Source organism: Pygocentrus nattereri, chromosome 5 (assembly GCF_015220715.1).
Source record: "Pygocentrus nattereri isolate fPygNat1 chromosome 5, fPygNat1.pri, whole genome shotgun sequence".
Taxonomy (NCBI): Eukaryota; Metazoa; Chordata; class Actinopteri; order Characiformes; family Serrasalmidae; genus Pygocentrus; species Pygocentrus nattereri.
In genome coordinates, this window is record NC_051215.1 from 1,342,355 (window position 1) to 1,360,597 (window position 18,243).

At 45.0% G+C, this 18,243-nt stretch overlaps 2 protein-coding genes across 3 annotated transcripts in view; both read left to right on the plus strand.

Moving 5' to 3' along the window:
• Nucleotides 1-2,458: 2,458 nt before the first annotated feature.
• tacc3 (transforming, acidic coiled-coil containing protein 3) lies at nucleotides 2,459-16,908 on the plus strand. Of its 2 annotated transcripts, XM_017720108.2 has the most exons (17): nucleotides 2,459-2,602; nucleotides 4,106-4,140; nucleotides 5,294-5,468; nucleotides 6,791-6,921; nucleotides 7,285-8,538; nucleotides 9,320-9,374; nucleotides 9,465-9,627; nucleotides 10,254-10,312; nucleotides 10,410-10,540; nucleotides 11,301-11,382; nucleotides 11,664-11,813; nucleotides 12,877-12,944; nucleotides 13,029-13,072; nucleotides 13,177-13,337; nucleotides 14,831-14,937; nucleotides 15,417-15,537; nucleotides 16,738-16,908. In XM_017720108.2, the coding sequence occupies exons 3-17, from the start codon at nucleotides 5,295-5,297 to the stop codon at nucleotides 16,801-16,803; spliced, it is 2,766 nt and encodes a 921-aa protein (XP_017575597.1). In that variant the 5' UTR covers nucleotides 2,459-2,602; nucleotides 4,106-4,140; nucleotide 5,294; the 3' UTR covers nucleotides 16,804-16,908. The 2 variants fall into 2 exon arrangements, with proteins under 2 accessions (XP_017575597.1, XP_017575596.1); XM_017720107.2 differs by lacking the exon at nucleotides 4,106-4,140.
• Nucleotides 16,909-17,783: 875 nt separating this feature from the next.
• The window catches only part of kif15 (kinesin family member 15), a 31,790-nt gene continuing 31,330 nt past the window's right edge, over nucleotides 17,784-18,243 (plus strand). The window contains exon 1 of the mRNA XM_017720106.2: nucleotides 17,784-17,894. Within this exon, the coding sequence (XP_017575595.1) occupies nucleotides 17,861-17,894 (34 nt within the window). The 5' untranslated portion in view covers nucleotides 17,784-17,860. The remainder of the gene's footprint in view (nucleotides 17,895-18,243) is intronic.

Consider the following 18,243-nt stretch of genomic DNA (forward strand, 5'->3'; position numbering starts at 1 on the left):
GACCACTGATGAAGGACTAGAGGATGACCAACACAAACTGTGCAGCAGCAGATGAGCTGTCGTCTCTGACTTTACATCTACAAGGTGGACCGATGAGGTAAGAGTGTCTAATAGAGTGGACAGTGAGTGGACACAGTGACTGCAACTAAAAGCAGTTTTCCTTGTTCAGTAAAAGCTCTTGGCGCCTGAAGGCCGATCCAGCCGCTGGAGCGAGTTTGATAACTTTCAGTATTTACAGAGATGTGCTGTAAGATGGTTTATATAGACAGTTGTGGATTACTGAGACCACCACAAGGTGGTCCATATAAATATTACTGATTTTTTTCTCTTTGTCTACAGAGACACCTGTAATAGTGTCCAGAGCTCCTATAAGTGTGCAGGACAAAAGAGAAAAACTGTTTATGTTTATGAGTCCTGTGGTCAAGGTCAGTGGACTTTGCGCTCTGGATCTACAGCAATTAGGTTAGTTTGTGTATCAGAGAGCAAACTGCACTGGACGTAATGTGGGTCAGTAGACTGAGGGTGTGTCTATCAATAGAGTTGCACTGACCGACCTCCACACAAACACAACACGCTTACATAATATGCATTAACACTGTCTCTCTGCACTCCTTCACCTCTCTCTCTCGCTATCGCCCTCTCTCGCCCTCTCTCTCTCTCTCTCTCTCTCTCTCTCTCTCTCGCCCTCTCTCTCTCTCTCTCTCACTTCCTCTCTTTCTCTCTCTGTCTCTCTCTCTCTCTATCTTTCTCTCTCTCTCTCTCTGTCTCTCACTTCCTCTTTCTCTCTCTGTCTCACTCTCTCTCTTATTCCCTCTCTTTCTCTCTCTGTCTCTCTCTCACTCCCTCTCTCTCTCTCCCTCTCTCCCTCCCTGTCCCTCCCTCTCTCTCTCTCCCTGTCCCTCCCTCTCTCTCTCTCTCTCTCTGTCTGTCTCTCTCTCTCTCTCTCTCTGTCTGTCTGTCTGTCTCTCTCTCTCTCTCTCCCTCTCTCTCTCTGTCTGTCTGTCTGTGTCTCTCTCTCTCTCTCCCCCTCTCTCTCTCTCTCTCTCTCTCTCTCTCTCCCTCTCTCTCTCTCTCTGCACCAATCAGTGCTCTGTAAACTGCCGCTGTTTCACTCAGTCTGGTCTCCACAGACACTTTGAGCTTAGACTCAGTATTGTGCAAAAGTTAGAGACCACACTTCATACTGTTTACCTGATGGGGGCAGTTTTTGTGGTCTCCTAGGTTTTGTTTATAGACCAATTTTCTCTGTAGCTTTTAATTTCTCAACATTCTTGATGTCCAGTTTTGGAAACTCCTGTTTTTGTGACTTATTTTCGAGTGACTTCCTCCTCCCTAATGCAACTGTATTATCTTACACCTGATCTCATCACAAACGTCTGTTTTACATTACTGCTATGACACTGTCATCCCCGTGCTGAGAGTGGTCCACCATCCAAATAACACCGGGTTAGCAGCAGTCCCGTGGTCAGGAAGTGACCTTAGGTAGGTGTTTCTAATAAAGTGGCCAGTGAGTGAAACCACAAGGTGGGTGTTTCTAATAAAGTGGCCAGTGAGTGAAACCACAAGGTGGGTGTTTCTAATAAAGTGGCCAGTGAGTGAAACCACAAGGTAGGTGTTTCTAATAAAGTGGCCCGTTAAAGGTAAACGTGCCACCGTCTTTACAGGTGATGCCAGCGCTTTGTTTTTTCAGGTCATATGACATTATATGACGTCATCTGTCTAGTGGCTGATTGGGGGCTCGCGCGCTATTGCACAGTGATGTGTTGCTGCCCTCTAGCGCTGGAGGTGAAATTGCCAGTCAGGACAGGTTCAGATACTTCCTCAAGTTTCTGTAAGCAATATCAGGAAAAAAACACGATCAGATAAATGTGAAATGAACAATAACATTAACGATAAAAGTGCATACTTAATTGCAAGTCCTCGGCAAAGTGCACAATCCTTAACTGAGCGCGTAAATGAACGAAATCAAAGAGGCAGAATTTAAGGCAAAGTCCTACTAGTGTTGCCAAAATAGGTCAGAAACTCCAACAATCCCAAATATGAAACACAGACAAACACTATTTCCATATTTGGCAGTAATACGAGTGTTTTCTTAATAAAATGCAGAATGATAAAGTGTGTTTTGTCTCCACCTCTCTCTCTCTCTCTCCTTTTGTAAAAAAAAAAAAATTAAAAAATAAAAAACTCTAAAAATAGAATTATTAATTATTAAGCCTTTACATTTCAGTAGCTGAATGAAAGTACTGGCGGTGTTTACAGCTCCGGTTGTGTGACGTCATGTCAAGGCTTGCGTCTGTCTTATTGGCTCATTCGTCTGTCCGTTTCTGTAACGACCAATAGGATGTTCGCGCCGTCTGACACGGCTATTGGTGAATTCATATTACTGCCCGCCTTCGTGACGTCGCGCTACGAATTTAATTGGTCGGCGCGGAGGCGTTTAAATTTGAAATGTAAGCGGCGGTTGGGCTCCCTGTTCAACTGCCGCAGCGCCAGAGCGAGGATCCTGATAGAGGACCGGGTGTCGGTCTGTCTCTCTCTGAAGAAAAGCGACTTTAAGTCATAATTCCGCTTCTGCTGCTGCTGACTCTGGCTACAAGTAGAGGTAGGTTCACGAACAAGACCTTATACGCGATGTCGAGCAAGTTAAGCGGTGTTAAGTGCCACTTTTCGCCCTGTGTTGACCGTGAAGGCGCTTGTGTCTGGCAGCGTGACGTTACCGAGTCAGGTTAGATTCGCTTCTCTGGGCTGCTGAGGCAAACTGAGGTAAACTAAAGCTGGAATAATCTGTATCACGTTATTCATTTCGGATTCCTGCAATAAGTAACGTTAATGATGTCCTAACCTAGGTTAATGTTACTCAGGCAGCTCACTGGTTGAAAACCTAGTTAACTAGCTTTAGGTAGCTCGAGTTAAGTTGGTGTGATGGTAAATTATCCATCCCACAGGTCGAAATCAGCTCCCCTAGGGCCGTAAACGTCTTTATACACTTATCTAAGATGCCAAATCTGCATTTAGATTCCACCTATTTTTCAAACATCCCCCCCATAATCCAGTGTGAGAGGTGTAAACAGAGAGATCCAGAGGGTTTGGTGTCAAATGGTTCAGACGTCTTTACAGCGGTGGTGATGGGAACCAGGCGTCGCCATGACTACAACACAGATATAGACACTTTATTTACCATCCAGAACCACCAGAGAACCTACACGAGTCTTCTGAGCTTATATGGAATGTTGATGATGGAAAACATTGGAAAATCTGGAATAATGAGTTTTCTTTGGGGACTATTTTGCCGCACAGCGCCCTGCATGTCTCCCTCCACCATGAATGGAGTTGAAGTTCTCTAAACTCTCATAAAACAGCGTCTCAGTCATCAGGCAGTGAATTCAGAACCAGTTCATGTAGGAACTTTCTGTAGGAGCTTTTAGAGGGACGTCTGGTTCCCATCACCACCACTGTGAGGAGCTTTTAGAGGGGGACGTCTGGTTCCCATCACCACCACTGTGAGGAGCTTTTAGAGGGGGACGTCTGGTTCCCATCACCACCACTGTGAGGAGCTTTTAGAGGGGGACGTCTGGTTCCCATCACCACCACTGTGAGGAGCTTTTAGAGGGGGACGTCTGGTTCCCATCACCACCACTGTGACGAGCTTTTAGAGGGGGACGTCTGGTTCCTATCACCTCCACTGTGAACAGTTCTGACTCAGTAGGTTAAGTTTCTCTCCATTCAAGTTTAATAACCTGGTTGAGTTTTAATGCACTTCTAGATTTTAAGTTTAAGTGTGAGCACATGTGCGTTCAACAGGCACTAAATGGCGAGTGTCATTGACGACTAAACGGCAGTATTGCTGATTAAATATGAAGCACGACTGTCAATGCTTCCTTCAGTAATGAGGAGTCCGAATAACTCGTGGCTGTGATGTTTGTCGCCATTTACAGCTTCCCTTTCCCCCCAAATGTGGCTTTGGTATCTGACGTGCTTTAGATTTGCACTAGAGCTGATAAAGTCTGTCGCTCAGTGTTTTTGCACTACTGTAAAAGTGTCTTGAGTCAGCATGTTTGGAAGTGTGACTTGGCAAAGCTGATAGTTTATTGTTGATTTTAAATAGAGGGTCCCGGGTCCTGGAGCGAGGGCCCGTAAACGGTAACTATAAATTCTTATCTCGTAAGTCATGTCGAGTCATGCCATCAAGGGATCGGATATGAAGATAACCGTCAGATCTCAATGTCGGTCTGAATTCCAGTGTAGCACATAAGACAGAGCTGTAATCTAAACTTAGTGTTTCCACTTGGTCTCTGCCTTTCTCTTGAAGGCATGATCCACTTTCACTGGTGGGGCTTTCTCCTCACTTTCCTACTAACACTTGAAGCACCGTTGGGATTTCACCAAGGCAGTGCCAGCAGCCTTCACCCTGCCGCACACCAGCTGACCGATTCAAACCGCTGTTGACCTATTTCTGCACAATGGCTGTTCACTTTCTAGCTTTCTTTGCAGATGGTTGTGGTTAAATGGGGAATGCAGACCGTTTGAACGACCAGCATTTGACTTCTCATGACTGGTCCCACGCAGCTTGTGTAATCTCCATAGAGAAGCACTGACCAATAGAGTGGGACGCTCTGCGGCTGCACATGATCCTAAGGTCTCCATGCTGTGGAGCTGTGTGATGGAGCTCCATCCAGTACCTTTTGGGATGAGCTGGAGTCATCTAGAACTGACCGTCCAACATCAGCACCTGACCTCACTAATGCTTCATCAAGTCCTCAGAGCAATGTTCCAACATCTAGAAGGCTTAAGAGAAGAGTAGAGGCTGATACTGCAGCACAAACACCTTCATTTCAGAAGAAGAGATGGAGGAGCAGGTGTCTACAAACTTTTGGATATGCAGTCCTGTGAAGTTTTGGGCATCTAAGCAGATTTTTAGTTTACCTCAGCAGTGAGTTTATCTCTATACATTAGAATAGTCATATTCATAATGGGTAATAAGAGTTTACTGCATTGCCGCTGTTCTAACAGCCTCACATTGTGGTCATTTTAAAACGGGGAAGTCCTTAATTGTAACAGGCGTTTCTGCTGACCCATTCGTCACGGTGTGAGAGGGAACGGGTGTTCTAATAACAAATGAACCAATAAGTCTTCCCTGTACTCTTACAGCTCATACGCTGGCTGTTGATTCAGAGTGCCGGTCTTTCAGGCTTATCAGTAAACCCAGCTGGTTACTGTACTCGAAGTGCCCACTGGGAGTGGCTTTTCCTCATGTCGTCACCCTTACGCTCCAGTGTGTTCTCTCCCTCTCCAGTATGAGTTCAGTGGTGGTAAACGATGAGAATCAGGGAGTTTGCCCTGCTCGGAAACCCGTCACGTCTGAAGACGCAGCTGATATTTTTGCCCTGGATCAGCCGACTGGCAGGCCGTCCATTCTGCGGCAGTCGCAGTCTGAAAACATCAACAAAAACGTGCCCAAAGGAGCGAAGGTAGGCTGTAGACCGTATTACCTATTGACTGCCTAAACTAACCGGGCAGTGGTGCCGCATAAAATGTCTGTGCCGTTTAGTGGCCCACCAATTTGTGGAAGATTTTATGGTAGATTTTAACACTCTACTGCATGCATTATGATAGATTATTAATCATTATAAATTATCCCAATTATTACATTCAAAAACAGTTCTGATCAGGGCTCCTTCTGGACTGTGTTGCCTTGAGGCAACGTTGTGCGACAGTGGTAAGAAATGATATCGAGCCGTGTTCCCTGAAGTGAAGTGCTGAGATCTGGCTTGTGACTGGCTAAATCCATTCCACTGTCGCACAGCGTTGCTTCTAGGCAACAAACATAATTTTGCAGATTCGCATGACAAAAAAATGCTGACCGTTAGAGGTTTAAATGAGCCCAGTAAGAGTATGACCAAGTACATGTTTTATTGACTTGCTCAAACTCCTCCCTTAATGGTGTGAACCCTATTATTGTCTTTAAATATGTATAATATTGTAAAGTGAGGAAATGAGTTTGTTGCCCTGAGGCAACATCGAGGGTTAAGGAAACAGTCTCGAATGCTCCGATTACAAAAGCTGCTAATTGTAGACACCAAAATGTTGGATGGGTTCTGTTGCTGACCTTTAGTGATACTAACGTACCACAAATATGGATGCGCCAAAATTTCATGTATTGTCATTGATTTGTCTGCGATGTTTATCGGAGTGCCTCAGATTGTATTACAGTTAAAACAAACTAAGCAGTAAATATCCTTTATGGAAATACATATTTTACGGTGTAGTATACAATTCTTATGAAAAGAACAAGTTTATAAGTAACGGTCAAGGTAGCCAAGGGCACGGTCATAGAAGATTAAGGTAAATGGGAAATAACACAGGAGTAGGAGCAGCCTTCAGAAATGTGTTTTATTTATTTATTTAATTATTTATTTATTAATTATAACTTTATAATATATAAAAGCTTCCCATCATTAGATACCACGACACGTTTAGAAGGTATAGTAATGTTTATCACCCAGCTTTTATTAAAATCTGACTTGACCCTGGTCCCCTGACCCGAGTGGTCATTGTGCTTTAGTTGTACTTGCTTCTTATTTTTTCCCCCCAAATGATTTGGAACAGAAGTTCCTGTTGTTTAAAGTGTGAGCTGCTTATTCTCATATTGCTGGTTTTCTCAATGTGCTCATTGTTTTATTTCTGTAATCTACTTGCTGTAATTGAACTTTGTCCTTATGCTGAATGCCTGGAGTCACTTGAGAATTTTATTGATCGTTTGTTCTGCTTGTTGCTGCTGCTGCTTCCCCAGGTTTGTTTCCAAACCCCACGCAGAGACCCAGTCACCAAGAAGATTATGTCTCCGAGCCGTGTCGGCAGGATGACTTCTCTGGACGATTGCATGGCCGCTCTAGAGTCTCTCTCGCTGACTTCTGCTGCTGAGTGAGTGACAACCTGTTCTTTGATGAGGGTTATTTTACAGATCTTGGCCTCTACAAGGGCTGCAGAGTTTGTATTACTGAATTGGCCTTTGTAGTTCTGGTGTTAGATGTTCATGGCATCATGTTGATTGTAAGAAGCTCGGTTAGTGGTTGTGGAAGAACTGCAGCTGTATTGAAAGTGTTTGGTAAAGATTTTCTAGACGCAGGTTAAGCCTGACCCTCAATCGAGAAGCATCTGTTGGTGAGATTAGGCTTAGTCCATATCTGAGAAACCTGCACTGAGCTAGTTCAAAATGGTTCTTCTTTTGTGAAATTCAACTTTATAACGATGCTTCTGATATTCATAATGTGCCATATTTTCCAGGACACCTGCTGAACCAAGCGTTCCAATGGCAACAATCGATGTCCCAAGTAAGAACGAAACTCCGTACCCTGATGATGAAATGCCCATTCAGAGCAAAGGAGGCTACACAATCGATTTTGACAACCTGGAGTCCATAAATCCTTTTCAAAGCACTGGAAAAATGATCCTGTCACCACCCAAACCTGCCGTTTTGGCAGACACCCTGACCGCACCAGAGCCAGAACAACTCGATGTGGTTCCTCTTCCTTCACCTTCACCATCTGTCCTTGAAGAGGTGGAGAAAGCTCCAGAAAAGCCAACTCCGATGGACATGGCCCTGGATGAGACCATCCCTCTGAGCCAGTCTGTAGAAAACTCCCTGGCAGATCTGTCTTCAGATATGCCGTCCACAGACACCACAGTGATCATTGGGCAGAGAAGCTTTGGAACACCCATCATGGATCAGAGCACTAATGATGAGAATCTGGAGGTTCCTGCACCAGCTTCCATCTCAGATAGTGCTCCTGTTAAAGAACCCTCAGATGCTGTGGATTCTCCATTACCACCTAAAGTATCCTACAGCTTCGACTTTAATGATCTCGATTCTGTGAATCCTTTTCAAACCGGTGGCTCAAAGCTTCAAAACTCGCCGCCTCTTGACAGAAAAGCACCCGTCAGCAGTTCTCCACCTCCGAAAATGGAGGAACCCAAGAAAGATGAGGCTGTCCTTGAGACCATTCTGACTGTTCCAGAGAAGCCCAGCCAACCCGAGGTGAAGCCAGTCACCCCTGAGCTGCCTGCAGTTATTACTACAACAGAAAGCACTTCATCTGAATTGCCCCCAAAAGACAGCCACATGGTACTGGAGTTTAACTTTGATGATGGCGCAGAAGTCAAGCGCAAGCCTCCTCCCAAACGCCTTGGCATGAAGAGACCCCCAGGGGCCAAACTAGCCCCTAAGAAACCCACCTCTGCTCCAGCTGAGAAGCCGTCCCCAGAACCCAAACCTGAAGCTAATGATGCACCAGGTGAAACGGCACCTGTGGAGATCCCCGTCGCCAAAGGCTCTTACACTTTTGACTTTGATAAGTTTGATGATCCCAACTTTAACCCGTTTGGTACGAAGGGTAAGATGGGTAACTCTCCTCCTCGTGGGAATAAGATCAGTCCTGTGAAGAATGAAGAACCGTCGGCTCAGAGACGGCGGTCCACAACGCCAACACGACCAGAAAACCAGCCAGAACAGCAAGGCACCACGGCCAATAATGCACACGGGTCAGAGTCTTTCATGTGTTTGGCTGTTGTTTGGTTTTAAGTGTCTTGTACTGTGTGCTATAGGGCTGAATGATTTGGGGGAAAATATCTAATTGCAATATTGAAACTGCAGTTTAAATTGCGATTGATTGGATTGATTGATTGATTGGATTGATTTGATTGGATAGATGGATGGGTATTATATGGGTTTGGTTGTCTCTGATTGGTCTACGCATATCCATAAACACTCACTGACCTGTTTGCATGCTTAAGACTCTCTTTGCATGGTTTTAGATTTATGCGTCATGTATTTTATGGTTCTGTTTGGTACCTTTTTGAATGGCCTATATAGATATCAAGCATGCAAATGGTTCTAGATAAAGTGATTGTCTTTACTGAAGAACTGTCATTTTTAGGAACGTGGAAGCTTGGACCTGATTGGTGCAAGAGCTGTTTAACACGCAGCTGCAAGCGTCCTCTGAGGCACGTTAGGTGTGCACCATACTTATCTGTGGAAAAGTTGGAGCTAAATTGAGCCAAGCTTAGGTTGGTTGGCTGAGCCAGCCCTGCTTTCCAAGAGGCTTCAGGTGTGCTGCACTAGTTTTGGTGTCTGTTTGAGCAGCAATGACTAGGAATAAAGGGTCATTTAACATTCAGGGCGATCGAGAACGGTCAGAATGAGTTTCCTGAGGTTTGTTTTGAGCAGTAGTTGCAGTTCAGCTCGTGTATTGAAGGTGATGTTTCATTTAGATTGATTGCCCCGGTGTGGAACTGTGTATTTGATCCTCTCAAACTTTTACAGTTCTCCTTGTGACGGTAACGAAGAGACGGCAGAAGCAGAGCCATCGGTGACTAAGGTAAGCGACGCTTTTATCCTAAACTCTATCCACCCTTGTGGGCTCAGTTCATTACCTCTAAATATCAAATGTCTTCCCGCTGTCTTGCAGCCAGAGGAAGAGACCAAACCCTTCATCATTGAGTGCAACAGACCGTGCAGCCCAGCTCATCAGAAGCCAGTCAGAGAGCTGACTCCTGAGCCCTGTCTGCAGAACCAGAGCACAGAGTTTGATTCAACTACAGCTGATGACGGGTTTTTACCAGGCTCTATGTGTAGGTTTCCTGCAGTAAACGGAGCCGCTCAGTGTTTATTCCTCTTTCCGACGCGTGCACCGCCTCTGCAGGGTGTGAGCGAAGCCGAGGGTCTTGCTTTTTAACGTAGGATGGCCTGTGTGAGCAGTACCTGCTGCACCGCCTTCGGTTTCATGTCTAGCCTGTGTTTTTGTGGACTGGAAGACTGGAAAAGCAATACTGTGCTGATATCGGATAAAAACTTGGTTAAATATTTTGGGTTCATGCGTCTTTTAGGGAAGTCTCTCGGCTTGAAATGGCTTGAGTGAAAGAGGTGCATGAGATTTATTTTATTATACACCGATCAGGCGTAACATCATGACCACCTCAGTGTCCACTTACTCTATAGGTGCGCTTTGTGGTTCTACAGTTAGACTGTAGTCCATCTGATGGACAGTGAGCGTAGAAACAAGGTGGTGGTCATAGTTATGCCTGATCGTGTTTAGAGAACCAACAAAATTCATTTTAAAGTCTATGCCCACCCTTAGTGTGTGTGTGTGTGTGTGTGTGTGTGTGTGTGTGTGTGTGTGTGTGTGTGTGTGTGTGTTAAATCCTTGAATTGTGTTCGTTTCCCCGTTTGCTCAATGTTTGTACTTTTGTTTTTGTAGTCATGCCTAATGACCTTGATGGACAGATCGATTATTTGGAGCAGTTTGGATCGAGCACTGTAAGTAGCTGTTCACTTGTTTGTTTTAATTGTACGCTTTTTGGAGAGTTTCTGATTGTGTGTGTGTGTGTGTGTGTGTGTGTGTGTGTGTGTGTAGTTTAAGGAGTCTGCCCTGCGTAAGCAGTCTCTGTACCTGAAATTTGACCCGCTGTTAAAAGAGAGCCCTAAGAAAGTCGCAACGGACACCAGCTCTGGATTCAGCCTGCCGCGGCCCTCCCTCGCCATCCGGTCAGTCACCTGGACAAGAACACGTTTAGCTGATCTCTAAACTCTTCAAATGTTTAATTAATCACACCATTTTTGAGTGACCACTATTTTAACACCTTTTCGTTCGAGCCACGAACAGCACATCTCTGCCTTGGATCTAGAGACGCACGATATCCCCACTTAATCCTATCGGGGGATGTTGAACTGATTGAGCTCTAGAAGTGCAGAGTTTCACTCCAGCTGGACTGCTGTGCTAAATATCAGCAGTTTATTCATCCTAATGCATTTCTAATTCTATAGACATGTTTGTTTAAAGGTAATCCAGACAGATTTGTGGTTTGTACATTGGCCAATGTGTAGCTGGAAAAAATGACTGCGTCACGTCTAATTAGAAAACATCTTGTACTGACAATCTGACGCTACCTGGATTAAATAAGAACACACTTGTCCTTATTTAGACACGTGCATGTTGGAATAATGTTTGGCACTTTTTATCTTGGGTGTTTAATGACTGGTTTCATATCGCTTGGTGTAACTGACGATGCCGGATATGAATATTAGAGATGGTGTGGGTTATTTATTTATTTATTTATTTTTGTTTTTGAATAGTCACAAATGTTTTAAATTGAAAAGTCAGAATATTTGAGCGCCTTGGCTTCCCTCTAACATGTCATACATTAAGAAACATGAGGTGTTGTTTGAGCACTTCTCATAGTGCCTTACAAATGTAGTCAGATTTGATTGAGAGGCTTGTCCCTGATGGGCACTGGGTGTGTTGCAGGATGATGGAAGCTGCTCGGACGGAGGGGCGGCAGAAATCTCGGCAGGAAAGCCCAAAGCTGCTGGAAGATTTCCCTCCACCAGTAAGACACCTACTCGCTCTCAGATGCATATACGTGTAACGTAACTTGGATCAGTCACAGCTCTTCAAAGGCAGGGATCTTAATTTGATCATTTTTTCAAATACCAGTTCTTAAGGAGCTGAAAATTCCGGAAACCCTAATAGGATTCAGTTCTCAGCTGCTGTCCTGCCTTTGTGTTCGGAGTTGAAAGTGGTTTTTAAAGTCCTGAATTTTGTGCCGTTTTTAATTATATTTAATTATTTGTTTTTCTGAACGAGCCTGACTTCCTTTTCTGTCTACAGGTCGAAGTCCCTGTAGTGCAGGACCCCACTGTGCTGGACCTGCTGGTGCCCACCCTCAAACAGCCACAGAGGAGCGAGGACGTCATCGTGGACGTGCTCATGTATAGTCAGAAGGACATGGACGCTGCCATGGAGAGGGCACGCAAACAGGTGAGTGACCGCTCACAAGCACCACGGGGGGGAAAAAAAGAATCCTGGCGACACCGAACGAACACGGAATACTGAAAAAGAACAGCTCTGGAAAACTTTGGGTGCCTCTGTTCAAAATCGTTTATAGGACAAAAACCTAAGCAGGTTTATTTAGAGGAAGCTTGTAAATATTTGGGCCAATGTTGGGCTGCGTTTACACAGCAGGTAAATTTGGCCAAAACTTTTTTTTTTTTTTCTTTTTTTCTCCCCCCGATTTGATTTTTTTTAATTTTATTTTTATTTATGTTTATTTGGCTGTTCACGTTTATCTTTTAAATGTGGTCTGTATGCGACGTCAGTCTGAGCAGATCAGCTCCTAAACCGACCCACTTGCACAAAAGAACAGAGCTTCACGTGGCGGCCAGAGGTAAACGGTCATCATGGCCGGCCAACGGCAGTCGCTCCCGGAGTGTTTCGTCTGCTCCAGCATCACAGGAGCGATTATAAAGTTCCAGTAGTTGACAGCTGGGCTCATCACCCAGTGTGTGTTTGAGTTCGGCATAAAAAGGGCACGTTATGCGGCCATGGCCACTCGTTCGGTTCGTGTCCTTGGATTCTTTAAACTGTTCTGACGCTGCTGCCTCGTCTCCTCCGGCTGCGTTTGGCCGTTTCTTTCAAAATCTCTTCGAACGCAGAGCGGCTGCCACCAGTCTCTTCTAATTCTTTGGTACAGAAGCATCCGCTTAAATGTTTGAGCCTCAGCAGCTTGAAATTGACTGGAGCTGGATTGACGACGTAGTCGCATGAATTCCGATCCGGCTGTTCATACGGAGTCACGTTGCCGCAGATCCGATACATATCGGATTTCAGTACCACGTATGGAAGAGTCTCGAATCGGAAGTAGCTCTGTGCAGAAACACTTCACAGGGCTTTTTTGGCTTTTGTTTAAAAGGGAGAATAAACTTTCAAAGTAAGGCGAGACGGGCAGTGTAGTGTAACGTACACTAAACGTGAGCGTGGTGGGGAGGGAGTGACCGGTGTTCTGTAATTGGTATCTGGAAGATAATGTCTTGTTTTCTTCTAGGGTGAGGAAAAGGAGGAGGAACTGAAGGCCGAGATGGAGAAGCTACGTTTGGATAACCAACACATGGTGTAAGCTTCCTCGTATTCATCTCCCATATCTTTTGACTTGCCTACATGCAGAAAAGTGAGATGTGCCTTGTTTCCTCCCCTCAGGTTGATTGTGTCGGAGTTTGAGGCCGTCATTGCTCAGATCACAGGTATGTTGTACTTTCTTGGACCACCCCTGGACATGGATGGGACTAGTATTATCCCACTTTAGGCATGACCCCATTGTAAATTTGTCTGCGCTGTGGTTTTGCAGCGGAGCACAAGCAGAAGGAGGAGCTTTCGCAGGCAGAGCTGAGTAAAGTTCTTCAGGAGAAGCAGCAGCTGGCTAAAGACCTGAACGACATGGAGCGATCGTTCTCCGACGTAGTGAAACGCCTGGACAGACGCAAGGAGGTCATTGAGGGCTTCAAGAAGGTGATCATCTCATGTTGTCATTGATCTGAATGCAGTCTGAGTGTACATGGATCCTCTGGGGTTGACGAGTGAGTCTGCGCATCGTATTAGATGTTTCTTGTTGTTTCTGTTGTTTTTGCAATAACAGCACAGTGACTCACGAGTTCTGAGGCTATGAAGAGAAGCTGAGCTCTCTGCCTCTCACTGGCTCATGGTTCAAGCATCTCTGGGGAAACAAATCTGATCGTCAGGCTCCTCTGTTTATGCAGTCCAATACACTGTTAGAAATAAAGGCACCATGCAGGTACATGATCCGTTCATCAAGGTACAAACAATGTAAGTGTTCCCTCAAAGGTGCAGCAGCAGTTTTAAGGACAGCTGTGAACCTTAAATCAGTTTTTTCCCAGTGGAAAAGTTCATATTTGTGACTTATGAACGGTTTTAAAAGGGGATGGTAGAGTAAAAGCCTGGAGGCGAGGCGGGGTGTGTGGAGTCAGTCCAGCTTAGAACAGATTGTTTCAGTGGATGATGGTTCAGTTATGTTCCCTGACTGAAGGCACTGACCCCTGAGAGAACCACCTCAGTCACCGTGTCGTACCTTTTTTCCTGAGTGTGCAGGATGCGGTGTAAAAGGCACGAACTCTTCCCAGATCCGTATTCATACTCTGATTGCTGTCCATCTGCCTCTCACCTGAAATTTGTGCAGACCAACGGACAGTCAGGAAATCACAGACTGACCCCTCACGCCAGAAACCCTTCATTCAGTCCCCATCGCAGACACACAGCTGCTTTAGTTGCAACAGCTGTTTTGTGTAATCTAACGAGGACATTTATCCATTTTGTTCATACGTTCCACTTTTTGTGAACCTGAGACTGTCAAACACAAACGGTTGATCCGCATGGTCAGGCTGTTTTTTCACAAGAGACATTAAGAATTTCTAAAACCTCTGATCCAGATGCCCCCTGGACTCCTCCCGGTGGGGGTGTTCCAGGCGCGGCCTACCGGGACAAGACCCCAGGGTCGTCTTAGGACCCGCTGGAGGGATTATGTCTCCGAGTTGGCCTGGGAGCGGCTTGGGGTGTGAGCTGGAGGAAGTTGCGGGGGGAACAGGGTCATCTGGGATTCTCTGCTCTCCCAACTGTGACCCTATCTGGACTAGCGGTCAACGATGATGGATGGACTCCAGCTTTTCGGCTTTGAGGCTGAATTGTCTCCAACCCAGCGCTCCAGGTGTAACGGGCTCGTTATAGATAGACGAGTTATCAGATTAAGTAATTTGATGTATAAGCATTTTATTGTTTGGCATATCGATCATAAAGGCAGTTAGTCTTAATCCTGAAAGATTGAACATGAAAACTAATACGGTGCATAAATCCCAAACAAACAAGACTTAAAGGAAAAAGAATATTTGACTTTTTTTTTTTTTTTTTGGAGAAATTGTCGTACAGCTTTTTTTTTTCTCCGTAATTGTGAGTGGTATTAATGTTGGTCCTTACCTGCTGTGTGTGTTCAGAACGAGGAGACGCTGAAACAGTGTGCGCAGAGCTACCTGGCCAGGCTGCAGAAAGAGGAGCAGCGCTACCAGATGCTGAAAACTCACGCAGAGGAAAAGATTGACCAGTAAGACCTTCACTACGCCGCTCGGGCTCCCACTCGGCTCTGCTGGAGCAACTTACTCTCACACTGATAGAACCAGCATCCTTCGTCTGTGCAGACTAGTTTTCTCGAGTACCTCCTGTCTGAAAATAAGCAGAACCGCTCTGCTGAGTCTCACGCAGTGTTTAGAGAAGGTTACATTTGTTTTATTGGCAAGGCAGGTGTGATTCTCTCACCTGTGGTGTGTTTTTTTTTTTTTTTTTTTTTTTTTTTTTTTTTTTTTTTTTTTTTTTTTACCTTAATTGTTAAATTTTTGGCATCTTTTAAAAAAAAAAACAAAAAAAAAACATACTGAATCTACAAATGTGACGTGTATATTTGTACTGCAGTGAAATGCTGGTAAAGGTGCTGCTAATCTTATTTCAGTAGTGATCAGTTCTCATACACGACGACGCATTTAAAATCAGTCTAATAACGGAAATGTAACTTGTTAATGTGTGCAGGGCGAATAAGGAGATAGCGGAGGTCCGCTCCAAACTCGGAGCTGAGGTTTCTGCTCTTCAGGTCCAGCTGCGGAGAGAGCAGCTCAAAGTGCAGTCACTGGAGAAGAACCTGGAGCAGAAGGTACGCAGGCTGCCACATAAATGTAGTAGAGACCGCTAATGAGGGTCATGTCGTAGATCGTCAGACTGAAATGTAACTAATCTAAGCAGAAACAAGGTTTTATTCCAAATCAATTAGGGGACCCTCTTTATTTTGGTTCTCATCATGAAACAAATGCGCTTTATACAGTAATTAGTTCCGGCCGCATGAGCTGATTGGTTGATCTAACCACGCTGTTATTTCACCAGAACGTCACAGGTTTTTCACACTATCACTCCGCTAAGATGCCGTTGCTAAGCAACGACTCTGACAGCTGTAGGAGACGCTCGAGCCATCTGAACATTTTTACTTCTTACTTTGCCACAAACAGAAAACGGACACTGTTAAGACCACATCTGACCGACAGCCGATTTGGTCCGACTCTGAAGACGAGACGACGCTAAATTCCCAAACTGTCGTCTCCACTGAGCAGCTTTTCAGTCGGCAGCTGAGACAGAAGATCAGCTGAACAACCTGGAATCAGCCAGAAATGAACCCAACACCATTCGCCAGACGTGTCTGATCTTCAGAGTCGGACCAAATCAGACTGAGCCGTAAAACTGACCCAGTAAAAAACAAAAGCTGCTCAGTGGTGACGACAGTTTGGGAATTTAGTGTAAGGAGCTGGAGAACGAACTGCCGGCTGAGCAGCGAGTGGGCGGAGCTCGTTACTCTGACGTAGCAACAAGCTGCTCGTTAAGGAGCTCTAATTAGGAGGAAGGAACTGAACATTAAAACATATTAAAGCCGCGTTCACGGCCAGTTTATTCATTTCTTACTGTATTTATTTAACTGCTGTATTAAAGCAGTAGAGCACTCGAGGAGGGAGTTATCACCAATAACATCACGGCTGAGATGATCTACGGACACCAGATCACAGCCGGGATGGTATTCCGTGATAACGCCCTCCCTCTCGGCTTCTACTGCTTAAATAAAGGGCAGCCACCGTTTTCCAGTGGGATATTTAAGAAACAAGTTTAAAAACAAAAGTAAAATTAAGTGAAATTTTGTGATTGAAGCATCAAACTAGTTATTGCTGACTCAAAGGTTTTTAATGCTGCTATGGTTTAATCAACAAATCATAACCGACATTGCTGCGTTCAGTTAAAGTAGCCTGGTCACTTGATTTTTACTGGATGTGTGTTTTTGTTTTTTGACCTGTCCTTTTATTTATCTTTTCAGACGAAGGAGGTGGAGGACGTCACCAAGCTGTGCGATGAGCTGATCATGAAAGTGCAGAAGCACTAGATTTTTAGTTCTGTCTGTCTGTCTGTGTCCGTCTGTCTCTTGTTCTTGTTCTTTACTGACTTAATAAAAAAATTGTCTATGTACACCGAGTGCTCTCTGAATGTGGAAGGGTGTAAAGTTTACACGGTTCTTCTGAATAAAGACTGAGTACAGCTAAAGATGTTTCACTGCAGTGAATTCCCTCAAACACAGCAGCCACTCGCACCACTGAACTCGGCTTTGACTCGAACATGTGGCTTTTTTCTTGATCTATTCCAAGATGTTTAATCTGCTCGACATTTAACACGAAGCCATAGAGCAGTACTTAAAAATACTCTACACACTGCTTAAGTGGCACCTGTTTCCTGCAATCACACCAAGTTATGAGTATTAAATATTCTAGCCTTAAATAAGCAATACTCAATCCCAAATGGCTTCATGCTGCTTAGATGGTGCCCTGCACAGGACACGACACTGCCGAAATAGTGCCCTATTATATATAAATGCAGCTTTGAGTATAAATAGCTTTCCATTAGACCTCAAATGCGCTGCTGCTTGGGTACAGAAGGCGTCATTTCATGACCTACAGAGGGAGCATGGAGCCATTTGAGAGACGACCCAGGAAAAAAGGCGCAGCACGATCTGTAGCATCATTCAGGTGGAGTAACAACCGCCTGCAGGTACACATTCACGTTTACACTAAGGTGACCGGGGCAACGTCCCAGATGGCTCCATGCTCACTACGTAGTGCGCTTCCCGAGTCCTAAAATAATCGCTCCTGCGCCGACACGGTGCATTAATATGCATGACAAAGATTCGCCCACACGTATATGCGCGTGTCAGTGCGACGTCTCCGTGAAGAAGCCATGATTTCTCCCCTCAGCCTTCGCCCTAGGAAGGGGAAAGGGAGCAGGGAGCAGGTAGCCGTTTGGGACGCAGCCAGATTGCGATCCTGTCCTCCTCCAGGCCTGCAGGTGGCGCTGCGATAGTAAAGCGCTGCGGAGAAAAACCCGCCGCGCCAATTTTGAAGTGTTTTGATGCCGATTTTAAGGATTTTTAGCGTTTTTCTTTTCTAGAAATGTCGCATAACGCAATGAACCCTAAAGGAAAAGGTATCGTTACCGGTCTCGCTGCTTTTGGGTGAACATTGGACGCGTTTTCGCTGTTTAGTGCGATGAAAACAAAGCTACTTAGCTTAGCTTGGCTGGCTGAGTGTCAGTCCGGGTAACCGGCCAGTTTACATTAATATCTGAATATTTTAACATTTATTAGTTGGATATAGACGTGGCTCGAGGGTAAGCAGTATGATACAAGATACATGTAATGTTCGCTTTTCTGTTTTTTCTGTTTTGTGCGAGGCTTACGTTTTGAAAGAATTTCCACGTTCCACCTTAAATGCCGCGGCCACAACGTAACTTCTGCACCACTTAAGGTGGAACGGGGAAAAGCTGAGCTGGTTTT

Coding starts and splice junctions, on each gene's coding strand:
- tacc3 (XM_017720108.2), top strand. CDS start 5,295: ATGAGTTCAGTGGTGGTAAACGATGAGAATCAGGGAGTTTGCCCTGCT. Junction 6,922..7,284: donor TCGCTGACTTCTGCTGCTGA/GTGAGTGACAAC, acceptor CATATTTTCCAG/GACACCTGCTGAACCAAGCG. Junction 14,938..15,416: donor GCAGAGGAAAAGATTGACCA/GTAAGACCTTCA, acceptor TAATGTGTGCAG/GGCGAATAAGGAGATAGCGG.